This window comes from Barbus barbus, assembly GCF_936440315.1.
Source record: "Barbus barbus genome assembly, chromosome: 8".
Classification (NCBI taxonomy): Eukaryota; Metazoa; Chordata; class Actinopteri; order Cypriniformes; family Cyprinidae; genus Barbus; species Barbus barbus.
Window position 1 is genome coordinate 5,221,220 of NC_136736.1, and position 21,372 is coordinate 5,242,591.

General features: G+C 35.2%; 1 protein-coding gene across 1 annotated transcript in view; it reads left to right on the forward strand.

Moving 5' to 3' along the window:
* LOC306873422 (VPS10 domain-containing receptor SorCS1-like) overlaps positions 1-21,372 on the forward strand; it is a gene marked incomplete at both ends in the record, with an annotated part of 180,977 nt that overhangs the window by 149,286 nt on the left and 10,319 nt on the right. The window contains 11 exons of the mRNA XM_079422691.1: positions 570-646; positions 2,472-2,563; positions 2,841-2,948; positions 6,621-6,738; positions 9,008-9,141; positions 10,888-11,001; positions 11,304-11,475; positions 15,407-15,593; positions 18,467-18,600; positions 18,767-18,890; positions 19,620-19,732. Of these exons, the coding sequence (XP_079278817.1) occupies positions 570-646; positions 2,472-2,563; positions 2,841-2,948; positions 6,621-6,738; positions 9,008-9,141; positions 10,888-11,001; positions 11,304-11,475; positions 15,407-15,593; positions 18,467-18,600; positions 18,767-18,890; positions 19,620-19,732 (1,373 nt within the window). The remainder of the gene's footprint in view (positions 1-569; positions 647-2,471; positions 2,564-2,840; positions 2,949-6,620; positions 6,739-9,007; positions 9,142-10,887; positions 11,002-11,303; positions 11,476-15,406; positions 15,594-18,466; positions 18,601-18,766; positions 18,891-19,619; positions 19,733-21,372) is intronic.

Genomic DNA, 21,372 nt, shown 5'->3' on the forward strand with positions numbered 1-21,372 from the left:
TCCATCCATCCATCCATCCATCCATCCATCCATTTATCTATCCCTTAAATGCATGGATTTATCTTTTCATCGCATCATTTAAAATTTTCTCATTTAAACTTTTTTTTTTTATCTGTCTTATCCTGCAGTACATAATGGAACAAAACTAAATTACATAAGAGTTATTCTGTCACAGAATATTGCACACACTACAGCATTATGGGAAAAAGTGAAAGAGAGTATATGATATTGTGTAGCAGCCATATTCTAATCTGTCCCACAAATAACGTGCTACCCTTGTATATTACAGTCCAAAAACATGCATTTTCTAACCTTCAAACTAATCTAGTCAACATTGGTAATCACAAACTAATAATGGAATGTAATCATTGTGGGTAAACATTCAAGAGAAATACAAATCGTGACAAAAACCATAAAACACTTGCCAGCTTTTGGAATGAAGTATGTATGACTTTTGCGACACAAAAAGGCACAATCCACTCAATCTTCATATTCATATAGCTTTAGTTATCATTTCTCTATCTGCTTCGGTAAGCATGACTGTAATTGTTCTGCTCCTCTTTCCATAGGTTCAATCGGTGCGGAGTTAACGAGCAGCAATGTTAGCATGTTCATCACATCCGACGCTGGAAACACATGGCGGCAGGTGACTCTGACCGTGGGGTGTTCAGCCAGATGGGGGTGGACAGTAATTTCAGCACTGATGCATATCTTTGAGCGGATAAATCCATGTGCCGTGTTTCAGAGCCGATAATCAAATGACACCTTCAGAGAAAACTAAATTCAATGACATATATGATGCCCGTGGGTGCATGTTTGATGATGCAATTTAAATTTATGGGGCCAGCTGTCTAATTAAAAATGGAGAGCTCAAATAATTAAGAGAAAATTTATGTGGCAAAAAGTTAAATTGTGCTGGGTATGGCACGGGTTTGATGTCATATATCTTGTCAGTAAGAATTACAATCACTGGGATTTGAGAAATAGCATAATTTCAAGGACAGCAGACCTGTGGTTGCCAGCTTTCATCTAATCAAATTGAAAGCCCTCCCAAGAAGAGTAAGGATATGAAATATTGTCATAACTCATCCAATCTGACATTATGAATGAAAATATGTAACAATGCCGAGACACATATGAGCAGAAGTACATAATGTGATGTTTTTTCTTTAAACTTTGGCACTAAACCAGCAAAAAATGTTCAGAAATACGCAGTCCTTAATTATTATAGATTTATGTAGATCAGAGCACCTAGGGTCAGATGCATTTCTCGGTTATAATGACTCTAGTGTGGCTTGTAGCTTGGTTGATCCAACTTTTCCAGTGTGTTCACAGCCAAAGGAAAACAAAACAGACCCCACACAGTATCCCGCTAACACAAACACTAGCCTCGTAATCATTAGCCAATGAATTACTTAAGCCAGTCAGATGGTGTTTTTCCTCCACTTTAACAGACTTGTGTATGCTAAATGCTTGAAGCCCCAAGGCCTAAACTCAACAGGAATTCATATCAGCAAGAATTCACAGCACATACAGTGCAGTTATCAGAGCTCTGGGGCAAACAAATGGAAACTGCTAATGAGGGCCTCAATTTTCAGTTCAACTTTGCAGTAGGTCAACCTAGCATCTGGCTGGATTTTCCTCTGTAAGGCAATTACTTGCTTCATGCATGTTTGCAACTACTTGCAGTTCTGTAATGGTGACTAGAGGGGCCATTGCTTTTAGGCTGTTTTAATTTTTTTTTATTTTGAGCTCTTTATTTTTATAAAATGATATGCTTGTGTGTACTCTTATAGGAAAAGGTACAAAAGCTGTCAAAAAGGTACACTTTTGCACTGTATTTATCTCTAAAGAGTGCAAACTAGTAGCTTAAAGGTACATATTAGTACCTATATTGTACATTTTAGCACCTAAATGGTCCAATTTAGTACCCTTCTGAAAAGGTACTGCCACAGTGAGAGCTTTTGTACCTTTTTTCTGAGAGTGTAGTCTAATTTATGCAAGTATTTTATTAATAAGCACAACAGACATTGGCAAATTGTAAAATAAATGGTAAATTGATTACAAAACAGCAAGAAAATTAACAGGATGGAATCAAACAGGATGGAAATAAAGGGATAAAATTAGCTTTTGCATTAGTTGACAAGTTGCTTGAAGTTTATTTAGTTTTTTAGCTGTATTTTGAAGTTTTATATTATCAGTTTCCAGTTTATATAATTTTATCTAACATGATAGAATGCTTTAAAATAGGGCTGTCAAATCGATTAATCGTGGTTAATCGCATCCAAAATAAATGTTTACATTATATGTATGTTATATGTATATATAATACACACACACATTTTATAAATATTATATATATACATACAATAGTGTTTACATATACATAATATATGTTTTATATTTGATGCAGACTTTTGATATATAATGAGAATATCAAATATAATTTATACATTCTATGTCTATTCCAGATATTTGACGAAGAGTACAGTGTGCTGTATCTGGATCAAGGCGGAGCTTTAGTGGCAATTAGACACACCCCTCTTCCCATCAGGCACCTCTGGTAATCCTACACCAAAAACAATACTAATATTTTATGCGTATGTTCATAAAAGATGAGTCAATGCAATCGCACTGAGCTGACTCACATAATCACGGGGAATGTGAACATTCTCATTAAACCCAGTAGACTGTGTAATACTTTTGTCTAGTAATCTAGATTAAATGTCGGAAAGGTGCAGTAAAGTCCTGTTTGAATTATTTGCCAGCTGTGTGTGGAAATGCAATCTTTTCCTACACTATATTGTAGTTTCAGCTGTGTGCTGCTGGTTTCTATGCAGGTTGAGCTTTGATGAGGGGAGGGTGTGGAACAAATACAGTTTCACTTCATCACCCCTGTTCGTGGACGGGGTCTTGGGCGAACCGGGCGAGGAAACGCTTATAATGACGTAAGTATGATGAATATTCACTAGTAATACATTTGGATTGTTCTGGAATGGGAAAATGGTGCTTGATGAAATCCGGTTTATATGATGAACACTGTAAACCCTGAATGTCCTGAGTAAATTCAAAGCAGTTAACTCAATATTGGCGTTGTCACTTTTTTCCTTAACTGACATGATTTGTTCTGCTACTCTATGGATGCCTGATTCCGCCACTGAAAAAAAAATCTCAGCAGTTCTGACTTTTTTCACAGTTGCGAGGAAAAAAGATTCATATTTTCTTAGAATTGCGAGTTTATATCTCACAATTTTTACTGTAAGATATAAACTCACAATTGCAATATAAACTCACAATTCCGAGAAAAAAAAAAAGTCATAATTGCGAAACACAAACTCACAATTGTGAGAAATAAAATCATAATTGCGAGATAAACTTGCAATTGTGACTTTTTTTCTCCGAATTGTGATTTTATCTCACATTTCTGGAAGAAAAAAAAAAGTCAGAATTGCATTTATGTCTCACAATTCTGACTTTATAACCAAAATTGCAATTTTATATCACGCAATTCTCAGAAAAAAGTCAGAATTGTGAGCTAAAAAGTCGCAGTTACTTTTTTTTTTTTTAATTTCATTAGGTGGCAGAAATGGGCTTCCATAGTTATTGCTCTCTGAAGAAGGACTGAACAGCTTTTTGTTAGACATGCATAAAAATATTAGTACCATTTTATCTAGCTAGAAAATTATATATAGAAAGAGAATATACACTCACTGACCATTTGATTAGGTACACCTTCCTTGTCCCGGATTGGTCCCGCTTTTGCCTTCTGAGCTGCCTTAATTCTTTGTGGCATAGCAGCCAGCAATGTGCTGGAAACAATCTTTTGAGATTTTGGTCCATATTCACATCATAGCATCGCACAGTTGCTTCAGATTTGCTGGGTGCAAATCCATGACACGAATCTCCCGTTCCACCACATCCCAAAGGTGCTCTATTGGATTGAGATCTGGAGGTCATTTGAATGTAGTGAACTCACTGCCGTGTTCAAGAAACCAGTTTGAGATAATTTGAGCTTTGTGGTATGGCGTGTTTTACTGCTGGAAGTAGCCATCACAAGATCACACGCTGTGGTCATAAAGGGATGGACATGGTCAGCAACAATTCTGGCGTTTAAACAATGCTCAATCGGTACTGAGGGGCCCAAAGTGTGCCAAGGAAATAATCCTCACACCATTACACCTCCAGCAGCAGCATGAGTGTTAATACAAAACAAGATAGATCCATGCTTTCATGTTGTTTACGCCAAATTCTGACCCCACCATCTGAATGTCGCAGCAGAAATTGAGACTCATCAGACCAGGCAACCTTTTTACAATCCTCTGTTGATGAGCTTCTGTGAATTATAGCCTGTTTCCTGTGCTTAGCTGACAGGAGTGGAACCCGGTGTGGTCTTCTGCTGCTGTAGCTCATCTGCTTCAAGGTTTGATATGTTGTGCATTCAGAGATGCCCTTCTGCATACCTAGTTGTAACATGTGGTTCTTTGAATTACTGTTTCTATCAGCTCAAACCGGTATGAAGTGAAGTGACATACAGCCAAGTATGGTGACCCATACTCAGAATTCGTGCTCTGCATTTAACCTATCCAACGTGCACACACACAGCAGTGAACACACACACCGTGAACACACACCCGGAGCAGTGGGCAGCCATTTATGCTGCGGCGCCCGGGAAGCAGTTGGGGGTTCGGTGCCTTGCTCAAGGGCACCTCAGTCGAGGTATTGAGGGTGGAGAGAGTGCTGGACATTCACTCCCCCCACCTACAATCCCTGCCGGCCCGAGACTCGAACCCGCAACCTTTGGATTACGAGTCCGACTCTCTAACCATTAGGCCACGACTTCCCCGGGTATGGCCATCTGCTCTGACATCAATAAGGCACTTTCACCCACAGAACTGCTTCTCACTGTATATGAACCATATATGGTTGTGCATGAAAATCCCAGTAGATCAAAATCTTCTGAAAGACCAGCCCATCTGGGTGTAGCAACCACGCCACGTTCAAAGTCACTTAAATCACCTTTCTTTCCCATTCTGATGTTTGGTTTGAACTTCAGTAGAACATCATGGCCATGTCTACATGCCTAAATGCATTGAATTGCTGCCATGTGATTGACTAGATATTTGTAATAACAAGCAGTTGAACAGGTCTACCTAATAAAGTGGCTGGTAAGCAGTGTTGGGGGTAATACATTACAAGTTACATAATCAGACCACTTTTTGCAAGTATGGTAAAGTAATGCATTACTTTTTATTTACAAGTTACTTTTTCAAATAAGTAACAGTTACTTTGTTTTCCCATGTATTGACTGACAGCTCTCCTAAATTCTCCTAAATAACAGTTCCATACTAAATGTTATCATGCATTTACTCATCTCACTTGCATAAAACAAGATTCATTGTTCCACAAAATGAATAAAAACAGTGAAATTCAAACTCAGCATATGACGCAAACCTGCAATAATTAAATGTTTATCTTAGTCTTTACGTATTCAATCCCGTTTTATTAACCAGTGCTTCAATGATCCAATTCAAACAAGCAAAAATGACTTTAGATAAACAAAACATTTGTGTTTTCTTTTTTAATATTTTTATTGTTTTTTCATGCAATCCAGCATGGCTGAGGCTTATTCGTGTCGCTTTTTGTGTGAAAGGGCTTTTGCATTTGCTAAACTTTTTTCTATATTAAAAAAACAAACAAACAACCCCAGCCCAGATAATGTAACACATTGCTTTCCATAAAAAGTAACTAAGTAACGTGGTTAGTTATTTTATTTTAGGGAGTAATGCAACATTATAATATATTACTTTTAAAAGTATAACTTTCCCCAAAACTGATGTTAAAATAAAACAAAATAAAATGGCAAACAAATATTAAATATCTGTATATTAATGTATACTTTATAATAAAATTACATTGTATAACTAAAATAACTTTTTATAAATGTTTATTTATAAAAAGATCAATGATCAATTTACAATGATCTTTAATGTAAATAATTGTGAGTTTTTATTGTATTTCATAATTGAAACTTTATATATTGTACTTATTTCTCATAATTGTGACTTTATGTTACAGTGTGAGCTCTGTCACAATTACATGTTTTACTTTCATGTGAATAAATTGTAATTATGATCAATATGTAAGAATAAAACGCTCAGTGCTTTTCTTGATTTGCTTGATGATAAAAATAAAGCAATTAATGATAAAGCAAGTGATTTATTTTTAGACCTTCCAGTAATGACAAACCTATTTGAAAAGGCAAATCATTAAAACCATCATGCCAGTTCTGATTCTACATCATCCTGAATCCAGCACAAGCTAAAATTATTTTGAGAAGTATTTCATGAAGTTTTCCTTTGTAGGATATTCCTAGAGACTTTCTGACAGGCCCTAAAAGTGTCACACTGTTCTTGAGTGTCAGACTTTCTCAATGTGAGTTTCGGAGTTTTTGTTGACAGTTTGACGCAGGTTTCCACTGATGTGGTTTGACTTGGATAACATTTCTAAGCATTTCCTCGTCCTGTCCGCTCTACATCTTTCTAATCATTAGAGTCACCGCGCTCTCGATATGCCACTGCTTTCCAGACATACAGCGGCTGATGTTGTGCCTTTGTTTGCAGGATCTTCGGTCATGTCAGTCACCGCTCAGAATGGCAGCTGGTAAAGATAGACTTCAGGTCTATCTTTAACAGAAGATGCATCGAGTCTGACTATGTGCCGTGGGATTTACATGACCAGGTGAGGAATGATATTAATATTTTAGCATTTGGTTCCCCAATCTGAATATTTGCCTAAATCCTTGTTTCACACACTTTTGTATACTGATCTCTTTAAGGAGGAAAGAAAATGTGGAATTCAAATAAAACAAACAAATAAATAAAAGATGAATATATGATATAACAAATATAAAAAGCTCTCACAAGTGTTTGAATCGGCTTTGCTTGACAGTATTCTCAAGCTTGCAGTCATCCCTGTTGCTTGTGCACCTTTTCCTACCCAAATTCTTCCTTTCAGTCAACTTTGCATTTAATATGCTTTGATACAGCACTCTGTGAACAGCCACACCTTTCAGTAATGACCCTCTGTGACTTACCCTCTTTGTGGAGAGCGTCATTGTTCGTTTTCTGGATCATTGCCAAGTCAGCAGTCTTCTCCATTATTGTGGTTTCAAAGAACAAGAGATACTCGGAATTAATACTTTAGGGATGGTCATTAATTGAAACTCAAATGTAAATATCGTAATGTTTTGAGATACTGATTTTTGACTTTCATGAGCTGTAAGCTCTAATCATCTAAATTAAAACAAAAACTTACATAAACTCACTTTTTTAACTTACAAGAAAAAATGAACTTTTTCACGACATTCTAATTTATTGAGATGCACCTGTATACAGAATATATTATATATATATATATATATATATTTTTTTTTTTTTTTATTTATTTATTTTTTTTTTGAACAAGTTAATGTTCAACTAATGTTCAATGTTGAAAATTAAATAATATTGCCTTGACAGCTAAAAAAAAATAACTGTTTCAGTTATTTATTTATTTATTTTTATTTTTTACTTGAAGCAAATTTTTATTTGAATTTTATTTTATTTTATTTGAAATATATACACACAGATAGAATATTCAGATAGAATAAGTGTTTGATAGAATTAAAAAAACAAAAAAACAATATGACCCAATTAATAGAAAGGTCAACAAACTAGTTTTCATATTGAATTTATATAATCTTAAATCTTAAATTTGCAAACTGTAATCTGTGTCTCTGTCACCAACAACAAAGTTTTTAGCTTTGATTAAAAGTACGGAAAAAAAAACTGCTCCAAATTCCGTCTTGCTCCCTTGTGACAAGCACATGGCCTCTACAAACGAATCTCCCCATCTTAATGTCATTAATGTCCTGAACTCAGCTTTTATACTGCATCTCAAGCCTTAAAATTAACAGAGGCCAGCAAAGTCTTGATCAGATACTTTTCTGCTTTGTCTGGTATTTCCATCATAATAAACCCTCCACTGAGGCCTGATGTTTTAGATTGTACTAAAGAGCGTGCTGCATTGGCTTCCTGTGGTTTGAAACGCACAAGATTCCTTTCCAACCAACCCTGACATGCTTTCCCAGGGTCTGCTGCCGAGACTATATTTGAACAGAATAATATATATCCCAGAAGTCAAGCCAGAAGCCAAGTGTCCTCTCACAGGAGGATAATAGATGCATGGTTATTAGTTGTTAGGACATGGCAGTAGATTGTCCTACTTTAACCTGAAGCCTTGTGGTACTTTCCATTTCTGTGACAAACTCTGAGAAGCTGAAGTGGACTTGAAGACAACAGAAGTCGACTGAAGACAGAATGATGTCAAAGTTTGGATGGTTAAAACCCAGCTTTTGGGCTGCATACTACAGTACTATGCTGATGAGATCAAGCCTTTCAGTTTCTGTCTGAATTGTCCTATGCTGTAGGGTTTTATTGCCCCGCTCTCCACTGGTTAGTCTGATAAATATGAAATCCAAAAAAGAGGACATGACCAGCAATGGACCACAGCTGTAAAAAACAATTTCCCCCATTCAGCTAGCACAAATCTGAATAAAACTGCAGTATTTGGAGCACTAATTTAGAGGAAGCATGTTAACAAAAAGAAAAAAAGAAATGTTATTGTGAGATACATGAAATGTGAGTGAGAGGCCCAGAAGCCTGAAATCTTTGACAAAATGAACCCCACAGAGTTCAGATGTGAGATATGAAATATGTAACAATCAAGTACAATGAGCGAAAAAAAAAAATTCTCTCTCTCTCTTTCTCTTTCCTATTTTCTCTCGTCTTCTTTCCAGTCTCTTATTTTTCTAAATTAAGGGTGATGCACACATGCTTCATTGTTATGAATTATGCATGCGATAACTGAAATAAACCTGAACGAGAACACCATATGCCAACTTTATTGTAGAAAATATTTGTGTGTGTGTGCGTGTGCAAATATGTATATGTTGAAATCCTGCTTATAGGGTGAACGCTGCCTCATGGGAGTCAAAAGAGTCTACCGAAAGCTGAAACCCATAGCAAGGTGTGTTATGGGTAAAATCTACTCTGTCACAATGATTTCCGAGCCATGTGACTGCACTGAGTCGGACTTTGAGTGGTAAGTAAACAAGCACTTTTCCTCAAAGATTCAAGCTCTATTCTAAAACTACAGACTGATCTAACACTGTGATATGTTAGTATGAAAAACCACAGCAAAATAGATTTTGTTTTTAATTATCTGAATAATAATTAAATAATTAATACATATAATTGATATGTAATTTACCAATCAAAAGTCCGGGGTCAGTAAGATTTTTTTTTTTTTTAAGGAGAATAAATTTTAATTCAGCAAAATATATTTAATTGATCAAAAGTGACAAAGACATTTCTAATCTTAGAATTTAATTAAAAATAAAAACTGTTTTTTTTTTTTTTTTTTTACATTTATTTTCATTAAATAATTGTATTAAAAATAAAGCAAACTAGAATGATTTTTGAAAAATCATGTAACACTGAAGCCTGGGGTAATTTGATCAAATAAATGAAGCCTTGGTGAACATAAGAGACTTCTTTAAAAAAAAATTGAGCCCAAACTTTTAGTGCATGTCAACAGTCAACAAATATCTGTGACAAAGTTGATACCTAAATGAAAACTGCATTAAGTCCTTCTAGCTGTATAGCAACTTTTGAGCAATGAAATTTTCCGGATTGAAGTTGTGGATGGTCCTCACTAGATCAGCGTTTTCAGAAGAGTTACAGCAATTTTCTATAAGAAGATCTTTGCTAGTGGAAACTAGTCAAGCTGTGTGAAGACAGCTAAATGGATACAGATATGTGTTACTTCTTAAAAATCACTGTTCTGCAATAGTACTGTTGTCACCACCCTATCTTGTGTAGTATTTCACTCCCCACGCTTTGTGGCTTAAACCCTCCATTTGTATTCCTAACAGCATTTTCTCGTCATGTAAATGTGGCCTCTCTTCTCATTTCCCCCTGAATTATCAAAGTTATTAATCCCACTGTTCTGGAAAGTTCCAAATTTGCAGGCCCCTCGAGGCCGTATGGAACAACGTGTGAGAGTTGTTAATAAGGGAGTGAAATGCTATACGTTTACCAACACAAGCTGGCTACATCTGTGTAGCTTGTCTTGGTAATTAGTGTAATTTGTTTTCTTGATTGGAGTGTTGTGTTGAATTGTAGGACAAACAACTTTGGCTTCTGTTGTCTGACAGTTAGGTCTAAAAATAAATGAATTAATATAAAAGTGGATGCTGAAAGTATTTTTATGCTAATAAAGATTTCCATGCATTTGAATACAGAGAGACAGTATGTCTTTCTCTGGGTAATTTGTAAAATGTTAACATGAGAGAGAGATGCGAGCACTTTAACTGCTGGCTTATATACAGTGCAATGTGAGGTGAGAATTATTCATGTTGATTATAGCGCAAAGATTGGCATTCTGACTTCAGTATTATGATTTCTTATGCCTTTCTCAATGTAAATATTTTTCAGATGATAAATATCAGTGTTTATTCTACTAAAAATACACTGTAAGTTGCACAAATAATTTTAAAGAAATGGCAAGTAACACACTGAATTAAACATTAAATTTTGAAGCAGAAAAACTTAAATTGTATTATCTTATACAATTAATGTTTATTTACAGCTTTGAAAATTTTTTTTTTTTAATTTTTTTTACTTTATTTTTATTATTATTATTATTTTTTTTTTTTACTTTATTTTGAAAGGTTTTTTTTCAAACCAATGGGATTCTGGCTTAGCGGTGTGAAATTTGAGTTGATGACTGTGTTAAATTGTCTTAACATGAAGTCAAGAAGTAAAGAACTCATGGGTGTTTTCACAGTGATTATGGCTTCGAGAGAAGGACTGATGGGAAATGTACTCCAGCATTCTGGTTCCTCCCCTCCTCCATGTCTCGAACCTGTACTACAGAACACACGTTCCTCAACAGCACTGGGTGAGATCTCATTTGACGCATGCATCTGTCCAAGTGATTATTCAATGTTCCATTTAGATAGCTAAGTGAACTTGTACAGTACTGTATGTGTTTGTCAGATTTTCAATTAAACATGTTTGCTATCTGCATTCTCAAATAATTTTGATGTATGACTCATTGAAAATGTTGTATGTGTTTTCACTGTTGCAGATGATCAGACTAATTAATTTCAATGTTCTCAACTGATCATTTTGTATTGGAGCTTCAAAAATGGTTTATAAACGTGTCTTTTGAATGTGTGTTATGTGTCTGTGTGTGTGCAGGTACAGAAAGGTGGTGTCTAATAACTGCACTGGAGGGGTGATGGAGCAGTACACGGCTCGTAGGCAGCTGTGCCCTATACAGGCCCCTCGCGGCCTCCACTTAGTGACCAACGAAGGGAAGCTAACGGCTACTCTTGCCAACAACGTCACCTTCCTTGTCTTCCTGGAGGAGGTATAGAACGATTCAGTGTTTTCCTGCACTGCATTTCAGTGACAAAATCATATGTTATTTTTCTGGGACTGCGAGTTTGCATTCTGAGCAGATAAAACAACTACAAAATAATAGCAAGAAAATGCATCTTTCCCAGTGAGAGCGTATGAAAACTAACAATCATTAGCTATGTTTCCATCACCCTGTTCTATGCACATTTTGAAGTATCGCATCAGAAACAAGTGATGGAAACAAGTTTAGAAAAAAAATCTGTTCATTTGCAAAAGGCTTTTTGCACTCGCTTGAGGTGGTTTTTGACTTGTGCGAAAAAGGGTCAATGCGAATAATGGGAGATGGCAATGCATTTTGTGAATAAATTCCTCCATGTGCATCCAAAAAGTAATTTGACTTTGCGTGATGGGACTGCATAACCTGACTAAACAGCGGACAGATCTTTTTGCCTTGTTTGTTGTCAAAGTATTTATGTATAATTGCCTCCCAGAACTGTTACTTACAGGACTGCGTTCCGAAACAGCGGGCATCCACCTCCAAAAGCAATGACCGCATTTATTGTGTTGCGTCTGCTCATTCTGAGGTGCAAGTAATTTCTTTTATATATGAAAATTATTAAATTCAGTGGCTTCTCCTTTTTTTGTAATATTTTGTGCCAGTTTGTCAGGAAGTGACGATTTTGTTCTCTCTGACTCGTTGAATGGAAATGGTGCTTATTCGCAAATCGTCACCTTGGAATTATAAGGTTCTTTCTGACATTTTTGTCAAAATTGAGTTATTCACATATTCTTATTCTGTGACCAGTTATTTACATTATGTGATGTTTTTTTTTTTTTTTAAGTTTTGTACATTTTAGGACTTTTTACGAACTCTAACTTGGTTCTATAAGGTTCTATCTGTGAATCAGCCAATCAGCACTTTGAATGCACGCAAGAGGACCAATCAGGATCAACGTTCTTTGTCGTTTCGCCAGACTGCTCTGTAACAGCAGGAAAGATTAAACATTAAACAACAATAATTAAGTGTCTGCAGAATCAATAAGTGCAATTTACCTTTATTCCACAAAGTGGCACTGTTTAAAACATAATGATGATGTGATTTTTCACTCATAATTAGCGCATGCATAAAACAAATAATATCAACTGCAAAAACTGAACTGGCTTGAATGGCTTTACTGCAGAGCAATTACTGTACATAATGAAATATAAGTGTCACTGTCGTTTGATGGTGGATGTGGTGAATAGCGATTAAAATGTTGTTTTTGAAGATGCTGAAGACTAGTTTTGAGAATATGGTTGAGATCGCGAATATGAGCCAGATGCTGAATACTGGGGAAATGCGCTCTGATGATGGCAGTGATGGTAAAAGTATCTGCTAAAATTGAATACTTACCAAAAGGCAAGGAAGTGGGGCAGTCGTGGCCGAATGGAGAGAGCATCGGACTTGTAACCTGAGGTTGCGGGTTCGAGTCTGGCAGGAATTGTCGGTGGGGGGAGTGAATAACAAGCGCTCTCTCCACCTTCAATACCACGAGTGAGGTGAGACCCTTGAGCAAGGCACCGAACCCCCAACTGCTCCCTGGGCGCCACAGCATTGGCTGCCCACTGCTCCAGGTGTGTGTTCACTACTGTGTGTGTGCACTTGGATGGGTTAAATGCAGAGCACAAATTCCGAGTATGGGTCACCATACTTGGCCACATGTCACTTCAAAAAGTATGCTTATTTTATTATTTTCTTTTTTTAATTGTTCTTAAAATATCAGGAGAGTTTGCTATTGCAGCAATTAGAGATCCATCTGTGCTGGATATAAGTCTGGGTCGCTAAAGACCCGAATATGTTATGATTGGCGAAGTTTAAAGTCTTAAAATGTCTTAAATTTTACAACATTCAGCCTTAAATATCAAATAGTCAACAATTTAATTGATGGGGTCTTAATTACAACAACAAATGTTAGAATGTTATATCGGCCATACTGATCTAAAGAGAAAGCCATTTCCCCCACTTTTTGTGAAATAAAGTCCTGGTCAGATGGATTAGAATAGCTGCCTTAACTGTTCCTGCAATAATGGGTTTAATTACCCACTATAATAGCTAAAATTAGCATTAGCACTGGACAAAATATTTAGTATTGCCTTTAGTGCCTAACTTAACCAAGAAAAAAATATTTGTCCTAAAATATGGAATAAATGTAATAAAGCATTAAATTTACATTAAAATGATTTCTCATACATGTTGACACATTGTTACAACACTAATTGTATGTTTTAAAACATATTATTAAAAAAAACTATTTGTATTTCTTGAAAATTGTTGCTCCAATAAGATACAACCTTATAATTCCCAAAAATTACTTTTTAGAATTTTATTATTATAAGGTTCTATCTGCATTTGACCTGTTCCAAAAATCCCCATTTAAAAATTTGAGAGGATTTTGATATTGTACATTTAGAATACATTTAGGGTCTCTGTCATTTTCATGTAGGAAAGATATTTGTTCCCCATTTCATTTTTGCTATATGTAATGCAAAATATTTGAAGCTCAATATCTCAAAACCACTCAGAATGCAGATAGAATCTTATAATTCCAAGGCGACAAAATATTTTGGGATATTCCAATTTTGTGCAAAAGTTAAATTCGTAACTTTGGATGGAAACCCATCTATTGTGACCAGTGTCATTCACAAACAAACAACTCCAGTAACGCTTTGTTTTACGAACCAAATCTCACTATTGACAAGTTGTGTATTAGCATGTATTTTAATAGCATATTGGCTGTTTATTAATACTTACAAAGAACATATTTGTCACATGAGGAGGATACAGGAACATGCAGACGAGGATGTAAACTCAAAATAACAGTCTTTAATCAAATCCAAACAAGGCAAGGCTGACACAGACAGGAACACCGGGGAGTAATGAGTAGACCACACGACACGAAACTGAACAGGCAGGAACTTAAATACACAGGCTAATTACACAAACACAGCTGGACAATAATTAACTAATAATCACACTAGACGAGGACAGGAAACAAACCAAATATGGACACATGACACGCACGACAGAGGACTGACAATATTAAAGGACAAGTTCACTTCCAGAATAAAAACTTCCTGATAATTTACTCACCCCCATGTCATCCAAGATGTTCATGTCTTTCTTTATTCAGTCGAACAGAAATTAAGGTTTTTGAGGAAAACATTCCAGTGCAGCTTCAAAGGGCTCTACACAATCCCATCTGACGAATAAGGGTCTTATCGTCATTATTGTAATTTTCGTAGAAAGGGACAATTGTCATTTTATGACAAAAACAAACAAACAAAGAAAAGTATATTTATTTAAACCACAAATGCTCGTCTTACTCTAGCTCTGGGATGCATGTTCACAACTTTACGCATTACGTAATCACGCTGGAAATGCATGACCATATTTTAGATCCCTTAATCCTACCCCATACATAAACGTAACAACTACCTTACTAACTATTAATAACCAGCAAATTATGAGTTTATTGAGGCAAAAGTCATAGTTAGCTATAGTGAGATCTGGTTATAGTAAGAACTAAAGTGTGACCTTTACGATTTATCTACAGTACCTACTGCTAAATTCCAAAGTACAGAGATAACCCTCATCCACCATATATTGGGCTTTGTAAGCTTGAGATTTTGAGAAATCATGAGAGACCATCTTGCCTGTACAAGAGCAATGTTTTCCCATGGTAGTTCAGCAGTCTGGGCCAGACAAGACATCCTCCAAAGCAGATGAACTGACAGCTGAATGAATCGTACACAGAGCTTTGCCAGTATCAGGAACAGTTTTGCTTTCTAAGATATTACAGGAAGTTCTCTGAATACAGAAAATTTGTTCACCAGCCTGGTTGTGTGTGGGTTTCTTTTAAGCTAGACTCAATGATGTTTCACCTTATTACCCTTTTTTCCAGGGTGATGGATCGAAAACCAGCATCACGGTGGATTTCGGCGACGGAAACGCTTTCACCTACTCTAACGTGAGCTCTATCGAGGATGGCATAAAACACATCTACAAGAACGTGGGAATCTACCGAGTGTCAGCCACGGCGGAGAACAGTCTGGGCTCGGAAACTGTGCTCCTCTTCCTACACATTATGTGTAAGCCAAGATATGGGAGGGCGAGTAACAATATGCACAATACAGACAGCCATATCATATTCTACTTTTATATCCTTAATGTATTTTAAAGACCCACTGGGTCTGAGCACTCCGAACTCATTTATGCTTTATTGACCAGAAAAATCTAATTTGGCCTTGGTCGTATTGCACTCCACATTAAGCAGTCTAGATTTCAAGCTTATAGTCTCTAACTGGACCACGAGATTAGAATCATCCCTCTTAGTTATTGCCGACAGACACTTCAGTGTATGATGGTGAAGGTCCCGAGGACCTAAAATATCATCCAGGTCTGATGAATTGTACTTAATGTAACTTTTAGGATATGAATTAGTTATTTTTAGTCAATTATAACCATATAGCAAAAACAGTGTAGTCCAAACAATTTCCAAATAAATAACTCTTTTGAACAATTCTTTTAAGAGAAATTATGTTTTATTAACAAGGTTCGGGAGGAGCACGATCAGATAATCAACTAATTAGGCGCAGGTGCAACTCGTTTAGCTAACTATCCTAACGAGCACAATCTGTATAAATATGCAGCCTGCCTGCCTCTGTCCAATGACAGTTTTCCAGCATCCCTCCACCACACCAACTTCTCACCCCTAATCTATTTTTATCCCATATTAGGGAGTTCTCTGGGTTCGGGCCATATTCCGGGCTCGGAGCCCTGCTCCAAGACAGCACGGCAAAATATGCTTACTATTTACATTTAGTCATTTGGCAGATGCTTTTATCCAAAGCGACTTACAATTGGGGAATACAAGAAGCGATTCATCTTGAAGAGGCAATCAGAGAGAGGAAGTGCTCGTAACACCAAGTCTCAGTCATTGTTCAAATAAGTACAAGCTAGCAAGGGAAAGAGAGAAAGATAGAGGGAAAGATTAAGTTTTTTTTTTTTTTTGAGTTTAGGATGAAGTCATGTAGTGCCGAAAGAGATGAGTTTTCAGTTGTTGCTTGAAGATTTGCTATCAGATTAGATGTAAGAGTGAACTCGTGAATCAAACAGTTTACAGTTTACTGTTATGTTGCTCATAATACTTCTGAAACTTCATATAACTATAAGTAGTAGACATTGAGTAGTGTTTTATATAAATTAATTATGCTATTTTGTTGTTTGTAGTTTAATTAATGGAAGACTAATTAATGGAGTCTTAATACACAACTATTTGGAATATTTGATTCTAATTCTCTTGATTTTTTTATGGCACAAAACACAACATGCCTGCATTAGTTTGATTCCCTAATGATTGACTCTTATGAGTCAGTTCTATTTAGTGAATCATAAACATACAGTACAACCTGTATAGTCAGAATGCCAAATGAATGTCTCTTATATTTGATCTAAAAATATAAATATTTTTAGTAAATTAAAACCAGACAGTGTGAATAGTGTAATCAACCAATTTCCAAACAAATGACTCTAATGAATAATTATATATTTGAATAAGAGCATAGAATAAGAGCATAGAACTGTTATGTTTACTGTTAAGTTGTACTAGCTACTGAGACTTCTTATGGCAATGTGCAGCATACATAATGAGTAGGATTAAGAAGGTTACCACATGTTTTGCTTATTTAAAATTGTTTTTAATATAGTTAATACCAATTATTGAACTGCCTTCATGCTGTCTTTACAGACTGTGAGAAATCATTAAAAAGCATCGATTTCAGATGTACTTGCCCCTTAATGTTTTGAAAAAAGAAACGAAAGTGTGGTTGGTCATTTCACATGTTGGTCAAATGGCCTATTCCTGTCTATGTGGGTGGTTCTTGGCCAGAATATGGATTAGACTTCATGCCAATAATCGAAAATTCTGGCTTTACAGACTTTTGAGCAGACAACTCTATCCTATGTTGCAATGATGTTGGAAGACGCTATTTTAACACATTCTATGAGCAGATGGCCTGAGTTTTGGTAGTTTTTTTTGTGTGGTTGTAGCCTGTGTTCGTGCTAGAGGAAGCTCATGAAATATCAGCGTTTAACAGAGATTAACTAAGCATTTTGATTCAAATGTTTGCCCTTTTTCTCATGTCCACCTACTCAATGAACTTGCCACCCCCTGCTACATTCAGGCAGACAGATGCCTCCGCAGTGACATATTGATCAGGGAGACGGAACGCTTCCAATCTGTCAATCCTGTCGTGCCAGGCAAAGCAAATAGGGCCTCTGGAGCATGAGCTGATATTCACACGCAGATGGCTCTGTGTTCCTATGAGAAGTATTTGTGAATGAATGAATATATGTCATTATACATATACTCTGGAGGATGTTTAGTTTGTGCTATAACCTTAAGGCTGTTCTTTTTATTATTATTTATATATATATATTTAATTGAACTACTGTTCAATTTTTTTCACTTTTTATTTATTTTTTCATTATTTATTATTTTTCTTTTTATTATGTTTTTATGGTGAAGGAATTATCTTAAGTTTACATTGGCTGTATGTATTGGATAAAAAAATACAATAAAAACAGTAATATTGTTAAATATTATTACAGACTAAAATAACTTCTTTCTGTTTGAATATATTTCAAAATGTATTTTATTTCTGTAATGATGGCAAAGCTAAACATTTAGTGTCACATGACTCTTTATAAATCAATCTCATGTTAATTTTGTGCCCAATAAACTATTAAAACAAAATTTAAGTAAAAGACAAAAACAAACAAAAAAAAAAACATTAATTTGAAATCTTCTGTAACAGTATGCATGTCTTTATAGTCATGTTTTATTAATGTAAGAAAAAAAAAATCTTGATCCCAACATTTTTGAAAAGTACTGTTTTTGTAACTTTTGTTTTGCAAACACTGTTAAACCCAACTTTTCTCTTTTCTTTCTCTCTCGGCGCAGGTCAACTGGAGTCTATTCACCTCTCCGCCCCTTTTGTCGCTGTGAAAAATAAAGAAGTCAATCTGACAGTGGTTCTCTCGCCAAGTCAAGTGGGAACGGTCACCTATATCTGGTGGTTTGGGAACAATTCGGAGGTAAAGTCTCCATGTGTTACTCACTAGACACCTGTGCATGACTCAGTCTGTGTGTGTGTGTTTTTTTTTTGCCTCACCGACTGCCATGTAAATAAAGTTGGCATATTCACTGCAACTGCTCTGACAGGGCGTCCTCTTGAGAGTCTCTCTCAAATTGTATTCACAGCCTGTGATCACGCTGGAGGGGAGTGTGGCATTCACATTCTCTCGAGAGGGAATCAGCGTTGTCACTGTGCAGGTGTCCGCTGGGAATACCATCCTGCAAGACAGGAAAACCATCGCTGTCCACGGTGAGTTTTACACACAACAAGTAAACAGACTGCTAGGTTTTGAAGATAGCTTCATATATGTAATATAATGATATATAATAATCTTTCTCGAAATATGTTTTGTTTTTTGCTCTTTGTATATTTGCAATACATTTGGAAAACATTTTTTGTATTGTAGTTAAGCATACAAGGTATGGTAAAATTTAAAAAAATAATAATAAAATGATATTAATGTTATGTTAATTTTATTTATGTTATATTTTAATATAAGCTAATAAAATATATAAAAAAATAATAACATAATTGTTTTTGAAAGAAGCTACTTATGCGTACCAAAAAATACAATAAAAACAATAATATTGTAAAATATTATTATAGTTTAAAATAATTTTCTATTTGAATATTTTGTAAAATGTAATTCTAATATGATGATTTGCTGCTCAAGAAAAAAAAAAAATCTTATTAAATAATACTATTAAAATAACTTCTTACTAATTTGCAAGGTAATTTATTTTCTGGTGATTTTTAAATTAATAATAAAAAAAACACCCTCCTTTTTTTAGTCTTCAGAAATGTCAAAACTCAAAATGAAACCATATTCATATTGCATTTTAAGTGTCATACAGTAAATACACATTCAAAGCAAATTCTGCTGCATAGGTGTACTGCAGTGCACTAGTCAGAAACTAATAATAATCGTAATAACACACATATACATATATAATTTTTTTTTCTTTTGTGTAATTACAGAATACTTCAGATCTCATCTTCTTGCCTTTTCATCTAATCTGGATGATCACAACCCTGATGTGGCAGAATGGAGGCTTGATGTGAGTCAAGTCATTAAAACATCTATGGTGCAGGTGAGTTCAAACCATTCACACAAAAAAGATTCACTTTTCACACAGCTGAAAATCTGCTCCTCTATTCAGTGACATTAAAGAGTCAATATATAATGCTTCACTGCATATATAATGTAATAAAGCATGAAGAGGCATTCATCTCTGTTTGTTTTGTCCTCTACATGTATATGGTAGTATAGAGCAAACAAAGTTTAAAAAAATATACATATTAAAGTCTTTCTTTTCCTTGGAGGATGTAACTACAGACTATTTATTCATATTAATACTGAGGTACACAAGAAGATTTCTCTTTTCTCTTGTCTGTCAGTGCTCTTTGCACAAAGTTCAAATGAGTGTGTGCAAGAATATTCATTATCTGATGTGACATGGCTCTAGGAAACAGAATCTAAGATGACTCATTTCTATCAAGAACAAAATGATTTTATCAAACAATAATCAAGATCTTCAAGGAATTCCCTGTATAGGTATTAAATATGACAAGGTTGACAATAAACCACTAATGGATGTGTTTCTCTGAAATGTCATGGCATTTGACATTTCAGGTTTTGAGCATTATTTGACAAATGTCAGCATAAAATCTTCAAATCTTAAATAAATCTGTTCCGTAGTCATATTTTTTTTTTTAGTTTTGTGTCAAGTCATGACATTAACACAAAATCCTTTCAGAGAATCTCAATTTAAAGCACTACTTGAGCCAATTCAAGGAAACCCGTCAAGAGCATTTAGATGTTCAGAGTCTACACACACACACACACACACACTGCCGTTCAAAAGTTTGGGATCAATAAGATTGAAGTTTTTCTAACAAAGTTTCATATGTTCATCAAGGCTGTTGATTTATTTGATCAAAAAACAGTAATATTATGAAATATTATTTCAATTAACAATTTCTATTTTGAAAAAAAGTTATTTTTTATTATTTTATTCATAAAAGAATCCTGAAAAAAGTATCACAGGTTCCAAAAAATAATAATAAAAAATGATGCAGCACAACTGTTTCCAATATTGATTATAAATCAGCATATTAGTATGATTTCTGAATGATCATGTGACACTGAAGACTGGAGTAATGATGCTGAAAATTCAGCTTTGCTTTAAAGGAATAAATTATATTTTAAAGTATATTAAAATAGAAACTTATTTTAAATTGCAGTAATATTCCACAACATTACAGTTTTTTTTCCCCCTGTATTTTTTTAATCAAATAAATAGCCTTGTTGCGCATAACTAAAAAAAAAAAAGAAAACATTAAAATCTCACTGATCCCAAACTTTTGAACGATATACAGTATATATATATATTGTGGCGGGAAGAGCAAACGACAGACACAGTGGGTGTGGCGTCAGGCCTCGGAGAGGTTTTATTAAACAAAATAATAAAATAAAGTGTCCAAAAGCGGTTAAAGGGCAGTGTTCTGAAAGGAAGGGTCCAGGTAAGGGGCGGAGTCCGGCGGTCGGTAATGTCCGGTCAGTTAGTGGTAATGTGTGTAATGAGTTTTGCGCTGGGCATATGGACAGGAACGAGGTGGACGTTGTAACCTTGTAACACGAACCAAGGATCATTTTGTATATTTATATTCTGAAAAACATAAAAATTCTGTCTTTATTTACTCACCCTCATTTCCTTCCAAACCCTGCCAT